Source organism: Parus major, chromosome 1 (assembly GCF_001522545.3).
Source record: "Parus major isolate Abel chromosome 1, Parus_major1.1, whole genome shotgun sequence".
Lineage (NCBI taxonomy): Eukaryota > Metazoa > Chordata > Aves > Passeriformes > Paridae > Parus > Parus major.
Genome location: NC_031768.1, coordinates 73122299 through 73134726, shown reverse-complemented (window position 1 = coordinate 73134726; position 12428 = coordinate 73122299). Strand labels below are relative to the sequence as shown.

Sequence of the window (12428 nt, the reverse complement as noted above, 5' to 3'; positions counted from 1 at the left end):
AAGAGGAATTTTCTGAAAAATAATGAGTGGTAGTGAAAACAATCACAAAAGTGAGTCTCAGAGTAAAACATACACCTTAAAAATTTCCCTATAGTTGCAGCAATGACTCAAAAGAAAGTGCAAATATGAGAAGTTGCTGGAAGACAGTTCTCCCAGCACATACCAGCATAGTTAGCACATCTTATTTTGCTACAGTTATTGGAAAAACAAATAAAATCAATCAAAAATATATATATTTTAGTAGGATTAAATTAACATCTGCTTGAAATAGTTTTACATCAAAACTGAAAATGTAGTGTCTTCTGGTATCTTCAGTCTTTTAATGCTTCTTTTGTGTTCAGTGAATGTTAACATGAAATTTTAAAAAGAACTTTCTTCAAGATCCATAGCCCAACATACGTTTTCAGAATGGTACTCTTTTGAATATGTTGGTGTAGGGCTGTTGCTGCTGGAGACAAAACAGGTCACACAGACACAACTCACGGTGTGGTGAAAGGAAGAGAGAGCTTTATTTCCTCTCTCAGAATTTATAGGTTTCTGACCATGGCCAGGGATTGGATAGTCAGGATAACACCTTCCCAACCACACTGGCCGTGAGAGATGTCCATCACAAGACGTGTAACAGAAAGAATGTGCACATATCTATGTTTACAGTTACTGTCCTGGGAAAGTCTTTAGAAAACTATGTCAGCAAGCTCAGAAAATTGAGTTTTCAGGGCGACATAGGACCAAAAGCAGGAGAACAGCAGAGGAACTTGAAAACGTTAGAAAGGGACATCTGGTTTCCCTCCTCCTGCTACCTCCTGTACCAAAGTAGGGGACAGAAATGGCATAGCATGGGAAGGAAGCACATTAACAGTGACAAAGAGCAGGCAGTCTACAGATTCTTCTTTACACCGATTTGGGAAAGAGGCACATACCCCATTAGAGCTGCAGACATAGTGATGCAAGTGTAAATTCTCTAGCAATAAACAGATATCTACTGACAAAACACAACTAAATGAATCAAGTCCGTGTATCACTGACTAGCTGAGAATAAAGAGCAAAGGGGTTACCTTAATAGGGCTTCCATCTGGAGTGAGAACCTCTTCTGAAAGCTCCATCATCTTCAGTGACATCAGGGCAATGGCTTTGGCATGACTAAGGCTTTTCTTATGGAGCCCTGCTGCAACACAGTACGCATCACCTATTGTTTCCACCTGCAGCAATCAGACAAGCCTAGTGTTACAGTGTGATAGTGAGAGGGGAACCCTGCCATTAGGGTAGCAATCAAATAGCATTGCTTAAAACATGTCAGCAAAACATCCATAAATAAGCAATTAGACAAAAGAGCATAATTACTTGAGTCTGCAAACAGGTGCAGTCAAAACCTGACATGCAACAGCATAGTGGCTTATCAGCATTACAACCAAAGAAGATTGTCTAGAACAGTGTATGGCATTAGCTGAGATATGACAACATTCTCCCACAGCAGTAACACAGAAAATTGCATTTTCCAAAATGAGAAATCACTTGTAGCTTCATTTCATACTATCCTGGCTGAGTTTAATGTTGGGTAAGAATAGTGCTGCATAATTGTAATTTGTAATTAGTATATGATATGCTAGAAAATTGTATCAGGAACAGAATTAGAAAAAGCAAAACATCACCATAAAAAACAGTGAGGACTATCTAATTTCTCATTAGTGGGCAGCTCCTCCTGGTATAATTTACTAACAGATGCTATTGGTACAGATTTGACTGCACCTTTGTCCCTTATTTTCAAATAAGAATTGATGTCTCTATCATGCAGGCTATCTTACTCTGGATTCCCTACCTGCAGGCATGAAGTTCAGCAGACTGATCCCTCTGGTATCTTCAGGCAGGCCTTACTGCTCTTATCCTGATTTTCTTTAAAAAGAGCTGGCCCCCAGGAGGAATTGGGAGCAAAATGAATTGCAGAAGCCCTCTGGCTCTGGGTAAAGGCAGCCTGAGAAACACTGCAGCCCTTGAGGTCTGCGGCTTTATTTACAGCATTGTGTTTTGCAGTCTGTTTGCTCACACATCTGTAACATTCCCACACAAAATCCATTAACATGAGCCCAAATAGACCTCAAGGATTAGTTTAGGTTTTGTGACATAACTAATCTGGCTTTCACCCTGCACACAACACTACAGGAATGCTTCAGCAAAGACTACAGTGAGAAGAAAGCAAGCACACTAAGAAAGGAGTTATTCAGAGAATAAATATAGCTGATTCTTCTCTCTGCAGAGAATCTACTAAGCAGTAGGCATGGACCTTCTCAGATTAATTTCCAGTCTTGATAAATTGGAAATAGCATCTCAATACAAATAATACCTGAAAAAGTAAGCATTACACGTAAATGTAATTTATGTGATCCTAAGCATGATCCTAGAACACAAGTATGGGAAAATATTTCCCACCACCAAACGTAATCTGCTGCAACCCCACTGTGAAGTTTGCCACCTTAACCTTTCTGGCTGACTGTGCAGGAGACTGTAAACACAGATAAGAAGCTGAAGGTTTCTCATGAGCTGAGACAGCCATTAGAGCTCCTTCAACACCTTTGAAAGCTCCTAATAGCACTTGTATATAGAAAAAAACATGTAGGAGAAATCAATACTGCTGCCTGCCTGTTTACCATATCTCAGGATGTCTGTCCACAAGAAGCAGACACTACTGATGCCCTGCAGTTTAGGAGTTTGTTTTTCCAAAGATAAATGGATGGGCAAGAATATTGCAATGGCTGGTGAAAAATGTAGAGAAAAATGTGAGAAAAAAAATAAACAAGCACAGTGAGAAGAAGTATCAGAAGTTAAAAAGTCAGTCTGGATGAAATAGATGTTTAAAAATGCTCTAAATTGGAAGGCAGCATTAGCAGAAATCCATTGTCATTCATCAAAATCATGAATAAACATCAGTAGGAATAGACTCAAAGGCATTACTACAGAAAGGGCTGAGTCTGTGATGTCAAATACAAAAATTAAATACAAATTCTGTTCCTTGTTGAATGACCTAATTTCAGGATTCCTCTTCCACTAAACTTGGTTGCATAGATCTGGGATCATATACTCTTCCTGCAGTGTTCAGACAAAACTACTTATTTTGTTAGCTTCTTCCCTCTTGGAAATTTCCATAGCTGTAATTTAACAGCTAAATTCCACAAACTGAATGCACTGTACTACCAGAAAAATGGGACTGAAGCTGCCTCAAAATAATCTTTATATAAAAATAAAAATTATATATAATGCTATTTCTCCTTAAAGTGCTTGTCCCTATGGAGTTCACCTGACAGGAATTCTGGAGAACCAGAGGAAGAACTATGACTGCTTAGACTGACTTAGCAGTTTAAGCTAGATATGATGAGTACTGGCAGGCCTGTCCAATGAACTACCACTCTGTAACCCTGTTTTCAGTCACTTCTAGGATTTTCCCCAGTTAAGCATTTAAGCTGAAATTTTCATTATGAGTACCTCCACCAAACTTTAACCTTCGTTCCATCCTTCTTCAAAATCAGGTTTGACAAATCTTCCAAAAGATCCAGGAGTTCTTGTAATTCAGATTGTTCATAGCATTTTCATTTGATCCACTTGGATGGAGTCATAAAATCATAGAATGATTTTGATTGGGACATTTCAAGATTATCTACTTTCAGCTCTCCTGACATAGACAGAGACACCTTCCACTAGACCAGGCTGCAAAAAGCCCCGAAGTCCCATCCAGCCTGGGCTTGAACACTTCCAGAGATGGGGCATCCACAGCTTCTCTGGGCAACTTGTTTCAGTGTCTCAACACCCTCATTGTGAAGAATTTCTTTGTTATATCAAATACAATCACTTCTGGCTCATAACCAATGACTGTTGTCCTGTAACAATAGGCCTTGGCAAAATGTCTCTCTCTCCATGTTTCCTATAAACACCATTTATACATCAAAGATCACAACAAGATCTTCTCTTTTCCAGGTGGAACAACCCAACTCCCTCAGCCTGTTTTCAAAGGAGAGCAGCTCCAGCCCTCTGGTCATTTTTGTGGCCCTTTTCTGGACTCACTTTAAGACATCCATGTCATTTTTGTACTTAGGACAAACCAGAGCTGGATGCAGCACTGCAGGTGGGGTCTCACCAGAGCAGAGCAGTAATCACCTGCCTTGACCTGCCAGTTCCATTTATTTTGATGCATCCCAGAGTATGGTTGGCTGTCTGCTGCAAGTACACATTGCTGGCTCATGCCTTATTTTTCATTTACCAATATTCACAAGTCCTTCTTCAGAGGGATGTTCTCAATCTATTCATTCACTGGTTTGTATTAATACTGGGGATTGCCCTGACCCAGATGCAGAACCTTCACTTGGCCTTGCTGAACTTCACAAGGGTATATGAGGACATTAAAATAGAGACTGCATCAAGAGTGATACATCACACTTCAGAATTCCAGGCTGGGCCCCTGAGTGAGTCAGGTACACACAAGGAAGAAGGGAATTTCTCTTGTCTCAGCTGAGGAGTAGCAATTGGATTAGAAATATAAAGCAGTGCTTATAGCTAGGTCCAAAGTATCCTCTGGGTAGATCCTGAAACTGTGCATACCAGAGAGCAACCTACTCCATAAATATTCAATGTCAATAGGATTAAAAGAAAGGGCAGGCACTACTCAAAGTCCCTAAAAATTTCTGCACTCAGATCTATTTGATACTCTTCAAGATAATGATATACAGCAATGAAACTCCAGAGGAAATCTCTACCATGTGATAAACTAGATTCTGAGCTTTTGACTTTGTAATGTGACTTTTAAGATACATTAGTAGTAGTATATTCAATTTTTGTATCCTTTCTAGATACATATGCAGGAAAAGATATTTTGCTTTCAATCTTGTAAAACTGGAATGCTTTACCCTGCTTCTTTAAAAAAGTTAAATATATTCTGTTGGGAATATTAAAGCCATTTTTGCATATGACTGACAGTTTACCATCAATAAGACTTAGCGTTTTTTCTTTTTCTAATTAAATTATAGTTTCCTACTGCTCCTAACAGTTCTAGCTACTCACTGATTGCTTGGCCTACTGTTACCAGCTTTTCATCCCTTTTTACTGATTTACGCTTACCACAGTCAGCTTCACTGGAGTTTTCATTAATTGGGAATTAATACACAGCACCACAGAACACAAGTTGAATTTGGATTTCAAAATTAGACCAATCTCTAAAAACTGCATAAAAGAATTTTTATTCTTAACTAACACATGAAGAATCCAGGAAATACTGCAGCTACTCACAGTGCTACACAAAAGCCTCTGCTAAATCCTTCTGTAACTCTCAAGTCACTGGAACTGTCCAAATGTTTTCCAGTCAGGCCATCAACAAATCCCATATCAAAGTTAATAATTAGTTGACGTGATTGTGTGTACTCTACAGTTCAGGCAAACTTAATAGAAAGTTACTTCAGCACTGCTGAATACTGAAGAGTGATAATGCATGAAACTTACAACAGGAAGCAAATATCTTCCACTTTTGAGAAGTCATGTTCTATATACCCAGCCTCTGTTAGTCCTCGGTATATACAGTATGTCTGCTTTAGATGTGAACAGTCATTTTTACAGAAGGGGAACCCTATAGTCTATTGTCTTACAGTCACTTATCCTTAATTCATAACCATAACCATCTGAGATGGAATACGATTTGCAGATCAATTTGGCAGCACAGAAGTCAGAATGTAATTTTTCCAATTCTAAAGTGTTCAGAGAACAGAGAATAATAGATCTCTAATAGATCCCTAGGCATCTCCAACAGGTCTCTTCCAACTCTTCCAACTACCAGTAGCTAAACCTTGTGTTGTCTTTTGTTATTAAACTGAGAAACTGGAAGTTTTAGCCAAATTATGTTCTGCAGATATAAAGTCAGGGTGCTGTTTCAGTGACAGATTTAAGAGATAGTGTGATGCACTGAAGCAGCATCCCTGGTTTGCATCCTTCATCCCAAATTCATGAATATGCAGCAGTAGTTAAGTTTCTGAACTTCTAGAAGTAACAAAGGAACTGAAGTGTCACACTTCATTTCACAGAGTAATATACATGGGGCAGAGAGAGCATTTTGAAAGTGAAACCTGAAATGGCAGGCTAAAAAATTTTCATCTAAAATACTCAGGAATTCAAACAATCTAATGAGTCCTACTTAAAACCTTTTTCAAAGCACAGCTTGGAAATAAACCTAAAAAACATCATTGCAGGGGTCACTCTTTGGTAATTCTAATCTGAAATTCCTACTGCAATCAGAAATATTAAATACATTGAAAGTAGCTGGAGGGAGAATTGGCTCTAGTTTTAGTTTGGTCTCTCAGCAGGTTTCCTGTGAAAACTTAATGTATAATTTGAACTATTACAATGGAGTACTCACGACTATTTTTTTCATGTAAGAGACATAAATAAATCTGAGCAGTTTGTTTTTAATGGGTTAAATTATACTCATATCAATAAGGATTCTTTGTTTATAATCAAAATTAAATACATACCAAAAATGTGTCTGAAAATTCAAAAGTTGCTTTTTTCAGGAAGAAAACTTACCTTTAACAGCAAGTCTTTTGTAGATCCTTCAGCTTTCTCTGAAGGGTACTTGTGTACTATTTTTTCATCTCCAAAATACTCACAGGGCTGCATACATATTTATCATCTCACTCAGAAGGGTTTTAGTATTTAGTAACCATCTAACCTGAAATTATTTATGTCACTGTCCCATATAGCCTCTTCAAAGGTGTTTTTTTTCCAAATAAATTGGAAATAAAAAGTGAGACTGCCTTCAAGTTCAGTATAAAGAATTAAAGAATACTCCTGCTACACACAAGTGACCAGAATATAGGATTACTTTGGAAAGCAAATATGTAAGAATTGTGTATCAAGTGTTTGTTCAAGGCTTCTCTGCCTTGAGGAAATGGTCATGTTTGAGGAAAAATATATTATACTGCTCAAATTTTTTTGTCTGTTTTCCACTAACACATATGGGTAATCTATGTAAGTGTATCATACACATAAAGTTTAGCTATAATAACCTGCCGTAGATACTTTTCAGCCACATCTTGATTTCTTACCCTTCTTTTTTTAGAGTAACAGATGTTTCTTCCAACTGAATTGAATTTCCACATGCATAAAATCCTGCCTGTAGCCTCCCCCCTTTCTGCTATTTTAATCACCAGAAATATTTATTTCTGCTTAAGTATGTGTTCATAATCACTGTAATTTTAAGTTGGCAAGGAGACTTGGAATATTAAACAATTTCTCTATGCTACACGCCCTGTTTACAGACAAAGTGTATATGCTATATTTAGCTGAAGAGAAGATCATTACTAAATTGGTTCACATATGAGTAATCTGCCAATAGCCTGAAACTATCCTACTGCTGGGAGATACTCTATAAAACTTTGTTTTATAAAACTGAAATAATAACAAACAACAGTTGCAATTATATTAGTTTCCTCTTAAAGAGCTTGAGAGTGAAGAAAACAGAAATAATGAGCAGGGAAAGGGGTAATGGTTTAGCTAATTGCAGCTTAATGCTCTTCTGTTCATCACTTAACTATTCTGAGAAAACTAACTTTTCTAGTTTGTCTGTGGATCATTTCTTTTACCTGCACTGAAGAGCATTATTCTCCACCTTAACCTGACTCTCCTTTTGCCTGTTGCCTATGCATGTTTACCTTCTCCAACCAAAATACAGACACAGCATTCTCGGTGCATAAAATGTATACTGAGCTGTTAGCACTTTTCAAAATACAGTATGTAAAAAAAAAAAAAAATAATCTAACATTTTAAAATATATCAAACTATAACATTATTAAATAAATATAAAACACATGAAAAGTAGGTGACACTAGAAGGCAAGCAGCAGTATTTCAGTTGCAGCTGCATCTTAGACTTCAAGCTGCTAAAATGTAGCAGGTGTAATCTACACCGGTGAGATTTAGTTCACCTAACCAGAAATAGGTCTAATATAGCAATTTGAATATGAGTTCTTCATTCTCAATTATCTTCATAATCAATGAATTGAATAGGAACTCTGGCATTCATCTGATCTGTGCTAAGAACCTCCTCCAGAAAAAAAATCATCTCACACTTAAAAAAATTCACATTTACCCTATAAAATCAAACTTTCTTCTGTTGACTGTGAGGATAAGTCTAAATTATTAACTCTCTGCTAAAAGTAGCATATTTTCACCTCTATCTCAGAACTGTAGAAAAGAGAGAATTAGCAAGACTATGTGAAGAGGCAGAAGGGAAGATTGAACCTGGAAGGTCACAGAGGCAGATCAATTTTAAAAGAAGGACATGACAAGTTATGTGAAATCAAATAGTCCTTTAGGAAAGCTCATCTCTGGAATGTCAGATAAACCAGTGGAAAAACTTTCTACACTCCATAGATCAGTTTCCTTTCCAGTCTTCAAGATTAATCCAGAACAGCATTTATTGGAGGTATGAACCTTAAGTGATTCTTATGATGACCTCAACAACAAAATCAATGCCTTCTAGCATATTAAATTTGATTTGAGTACCTAGATTTCTTTTCTTAAGGAACAAAGTCAAAGTAAGTTTTATAGGTACTCCTCAGCCTAGATTTACTGGAGCACATCTTCCTGCTAACGCCCAGGCTGTGTTTCCATGGTAGCATATAAATATCAAAGAAGATGGTTTTGTAAGTTTCATCCCAGCATGAGACCAAAATTCAGGATGTGAATGGACACAGCACTGGAAATTATCAGTAACTACAGTAAAGACCCATGCTTTCACAAAATATTCATTATCCTGTTTATCCATATTTCATTCCATCTGCAAGACTGAACTAACTACACAGTACCTCAAAACTATGTGTTTCTTTTATGAAAGCTGAAATGTCTCCTTTCTAAAGGAATACAGTGAAATTCAGCCTTAAGATGAAATTCTTGCAAATATAACTGTAAGGGAAACCTTTGAAGTTATTAGTATCTCCCAAAGGGCTTTTCTTTCATCTGTTTTCTGTCCTAAGTTGTACAGCAGGAGAATAAGGAAAAGGCTGTGGTATATGGCAACATGGTGCTTCAGACTTACCATTTAGGGCTTCATTATTCCATTCCTGTCCATGACTCCTAGTTCAGGAGGAAACAGGACAGTTTTTAACTGGTACGGGACAAAAACTGAAGAAAATGGAGATTCTCTCCATTTTAGTTTTAAGTCAGCAATCTCAGAATTGCTCATCACGGCAACAATTTATTTGATATCCATATTCTACCTCAAGCTGATGACGTCTCCCATATTTCTTTCTACTCAAATCATTCTCACAGTATCTCTGCAGATCAGTAATAATCTTACAACGTTCTCATTCATGATGGAACTCACTTTATCAAGAATCAGTCACACAAAAATGAAGCTTCAATTCAATCTACTCATCTATACTCTTTCCATAGTAACTGAAGAGAAAAATGAATTTTAAAGGGATGATGTGTTCCATCCTGAATTCTGTAAACATCTTTTTTTTCCCATTTAGTACAGCAGGATGCAAATGTGTGTATCTTTGCTTAACTGCCTGCAGCCATGCCCAGACCATCTTTGATATGCAAGACTCCTCCCATGTTGTCATCAGCATGCTTTTCTGGGCATTGCCTCAAAAACAGGTTTATGTGGGCCACAGGCTTAGTTTGTGAGGCTCTGAGAAGACTCTAGGGGAGCTCTGTGCCTTTGCAAGTGCCACACAGTGGGCCTGTTCCTGCTCCCACAAAGTAGCCCAAGGCAGGAAAAGGACTGTGTGAGTGTGCTGACTGCTAGTGCTATGATGCCATTTGTCAGCACAAGAACCTGTTTAGCTCAGAAAGTCCTGGATCTTGCCATGCATGTTCTGCCATGCAGGTCAGGGGATGTTATTAATTACTAAGCAGATGTGAAGTATTTTGGGCAGCTTATGGTACAAAGATTTGAACAAATAATTTAATCTAAAACACAGACTTTAAGGAAAGAAATAACAAATAAACATGCTGAAGGGAAACCAGATAAAGTTATTTCCCTGAGACATTAAGTGTATGTGCTCTTTCTGTTGAGGTGGTATAAGTGCAGTTCAGAAAAGCCTCTGGCCTAGGTACCCTTGATCCTGAGGTAGGTCTAGATCCACATTTCTGTCTATATTGCAAAGAGTGAATACTGTCCTTTTTCAAACTAAACAAAACTTCTTTGTTTTTTTTGCTGTGTTGTGAATACAAATTAAGGCTTAATTCCGTTTACATTTTGAAGTTTTCTCTAAGCTTTTTCTACTGCAAAGATTTGTCAGGAAAGCTTTGAAAGAGTTGAATTTTGCAACACTATTGAAGCTTAACAATATTAGTCAGCAGTAAAGCACTATTTATAGATTTCCAAACCTCTGGTATCTTATAAAACTCTTTCTGCTTTGGAAAGGATTATAAAGTTTTCAGGATACGATCTGAGAACACACTTGTTTTCAAAGGATGTCCTTCAGTTTCTGCTTAGTGTTTCACTCTCTTAGATTCTGTCTCCAATGTTTTCAAAACCAACTCCTAGGCAGTGCAATCTTGTGCCCAGGTTTCAAGGTAACTTTGCAACACCTTTATGACATGACATTCTGCTTTGGGAAATACTTTAGGAAAGCTCCTCCCGTGTGAGAAGGGATGGATTACAGGCATCCACCTATGAAGTTCAGAACTCTGTTCTTCTTGTAAAGCTCTCTTTTTAAAAGTGACTTCCTATAAAACCAAGCTCCTTTCCCAGGAGCCTAATTAAGAAGCAATTGCTCTTACCAGGCCTGAGGGCATCCTATTTTTAGTGAATTTAATGATGTTACATACTGGTAAGTTCAGCAGCATTTTGCAGGAAGAGCTGTGTTTGAACTCTTTCTACAGCACCTACTTAGCAGTCTTAAGCACAGATATTTCAGTATGCAATATATGGAGGAACTCTTTCATCTACACTGAAATTCAGAGTCTCACTTACTTTACAGAAGAAAAAAGACAAATAGTACTTGCCACGTAGAATTACTACCTAGTATCTTAAAAGAGGGGTTTCTTTCAGTAGTGAAAAATCATGCCAGAAGACTTGCAGTCTACATGACATCAGCATCACGTTTGCACAGAAGAGCCATGAAATATAAAATTCATAGTGTATAAATGATTTCTCTCTTCTGTAGACAAATATGAAATTGCAAAAATCAGACCTGTTATCTTTGATGAACAGGAAGCTTCCTGGCTGGCATTCTGCCTTACTACAATATCGAAGTGCAGAACTGTTTAACAAAGTAAGAAAATATTAAAATAATCAGGTATGACCTAAGACACACATTGAAGTTTAATGTGACTGTCCTTCCCCTAATGTAAGCGTGGTCTTAATTTGCTATAGGTATTCCCAGTATTTAAACTCCTAGTGAACCAGAAGATCTTTCTCAAGGTTATTCAAGCTTTAATTTATATGTCCTGAAATTCATATATTATCTAGTTTGTACTAGCTTACTTAAGTATCCTCCATGTTCACTTAAATAATGTAATTAATTAAAGTTATGTTATTAATAATTTTATCATCAATTATTAATAATACTATTTCAATGTTATCACTGATAATTATTAATTAATATTAAATTAAAGTTATATACAGTTATGAATGCTATTTTCATGAATGGAAATGTTGCATCTCGGTACATGAAAGTCCAGCCAGACCGCTTAAAAATGAAGAGTGAAAGCAGATGGAAAGTGAAATTAGTTTTCTCCTGTCCCTCAGAGGTACTAAAATTTAGATGTGGAAAAACTGGACAGAATAAAACAGAGAAGATAACATCAGGGAGACCTGTGTGCTGCAAGAGGGAATGCCCCTAGCCATGGTTCCTGTCTGGCCACAGTATGGGGGCTTGCTCCTCAGTTTGGAGCAGGGAGGACACCCTTCTTGGTCCTGTTCAAGTTAAAGGTCAGTTTATAGCCAGGCTTCAAGTAAAAACTGAGGACTTGGCAAGTGCTCCCAGGACCTGTAAGCTGGACATAGACTCTAAGGCCCCCATGCAATTTGAGAGAAATGGACCAGGGAACTTACAAATAAATGTGTGCATTCTGCATGAGAGAAAAGTGAGAGAGACCAAAAAAAAGTAAATAAAAAAGGAATTATATACAAGTATGGTATTCCTGAAGAAGCAGGAAAGTAGTTATATACAGAAACACATTCCTAGGCTCTTTAAAGGATTTTTGGGTGATGTATTGCAGGAGAACATGTACAGATGTTCAGATGTTTTAGTGCTTTGTGCAGAGCTGTATGTATATAAAGCAGAGAATAACTCTTCTGGAGCCTGAGTGTCTGTTTGCTTCATTTGCAGATCTCCCTGAAGAGAGAAAGTGTAAATTGTCCACAAGGCTGGAGAAAAATACATGCTTAAAGTAATGGGAAGTCTGTCTTAAAATATTCTCGACTTCTTGGGTGGTGCTGCAGCAGCC

At 37.4% G+C, this 12428-nt stretch overlaps 1 protein-coding gene across 1 annotated transcript in view; it reads right to left on the bottom strand.

Moving 5' to 3' along the window:
* The window catches only part of GUCY1A2 (guanylate cyclase 1 soluble subunit alpha 2), a gene marked incomplete at its 5' end in the record, with an annotated part of 134334 nt that overhangs the window by 54225 nt on the left and 67681 nt on the right, over window positions 1-12428 (bottom strand). The window contains 1 exon segment of the mRNA XM_033515848.1: window positions 1056-1199. Coding sequence (XP_033371739.1) covers window positions 1056-1199 — 144 coding nt within the window.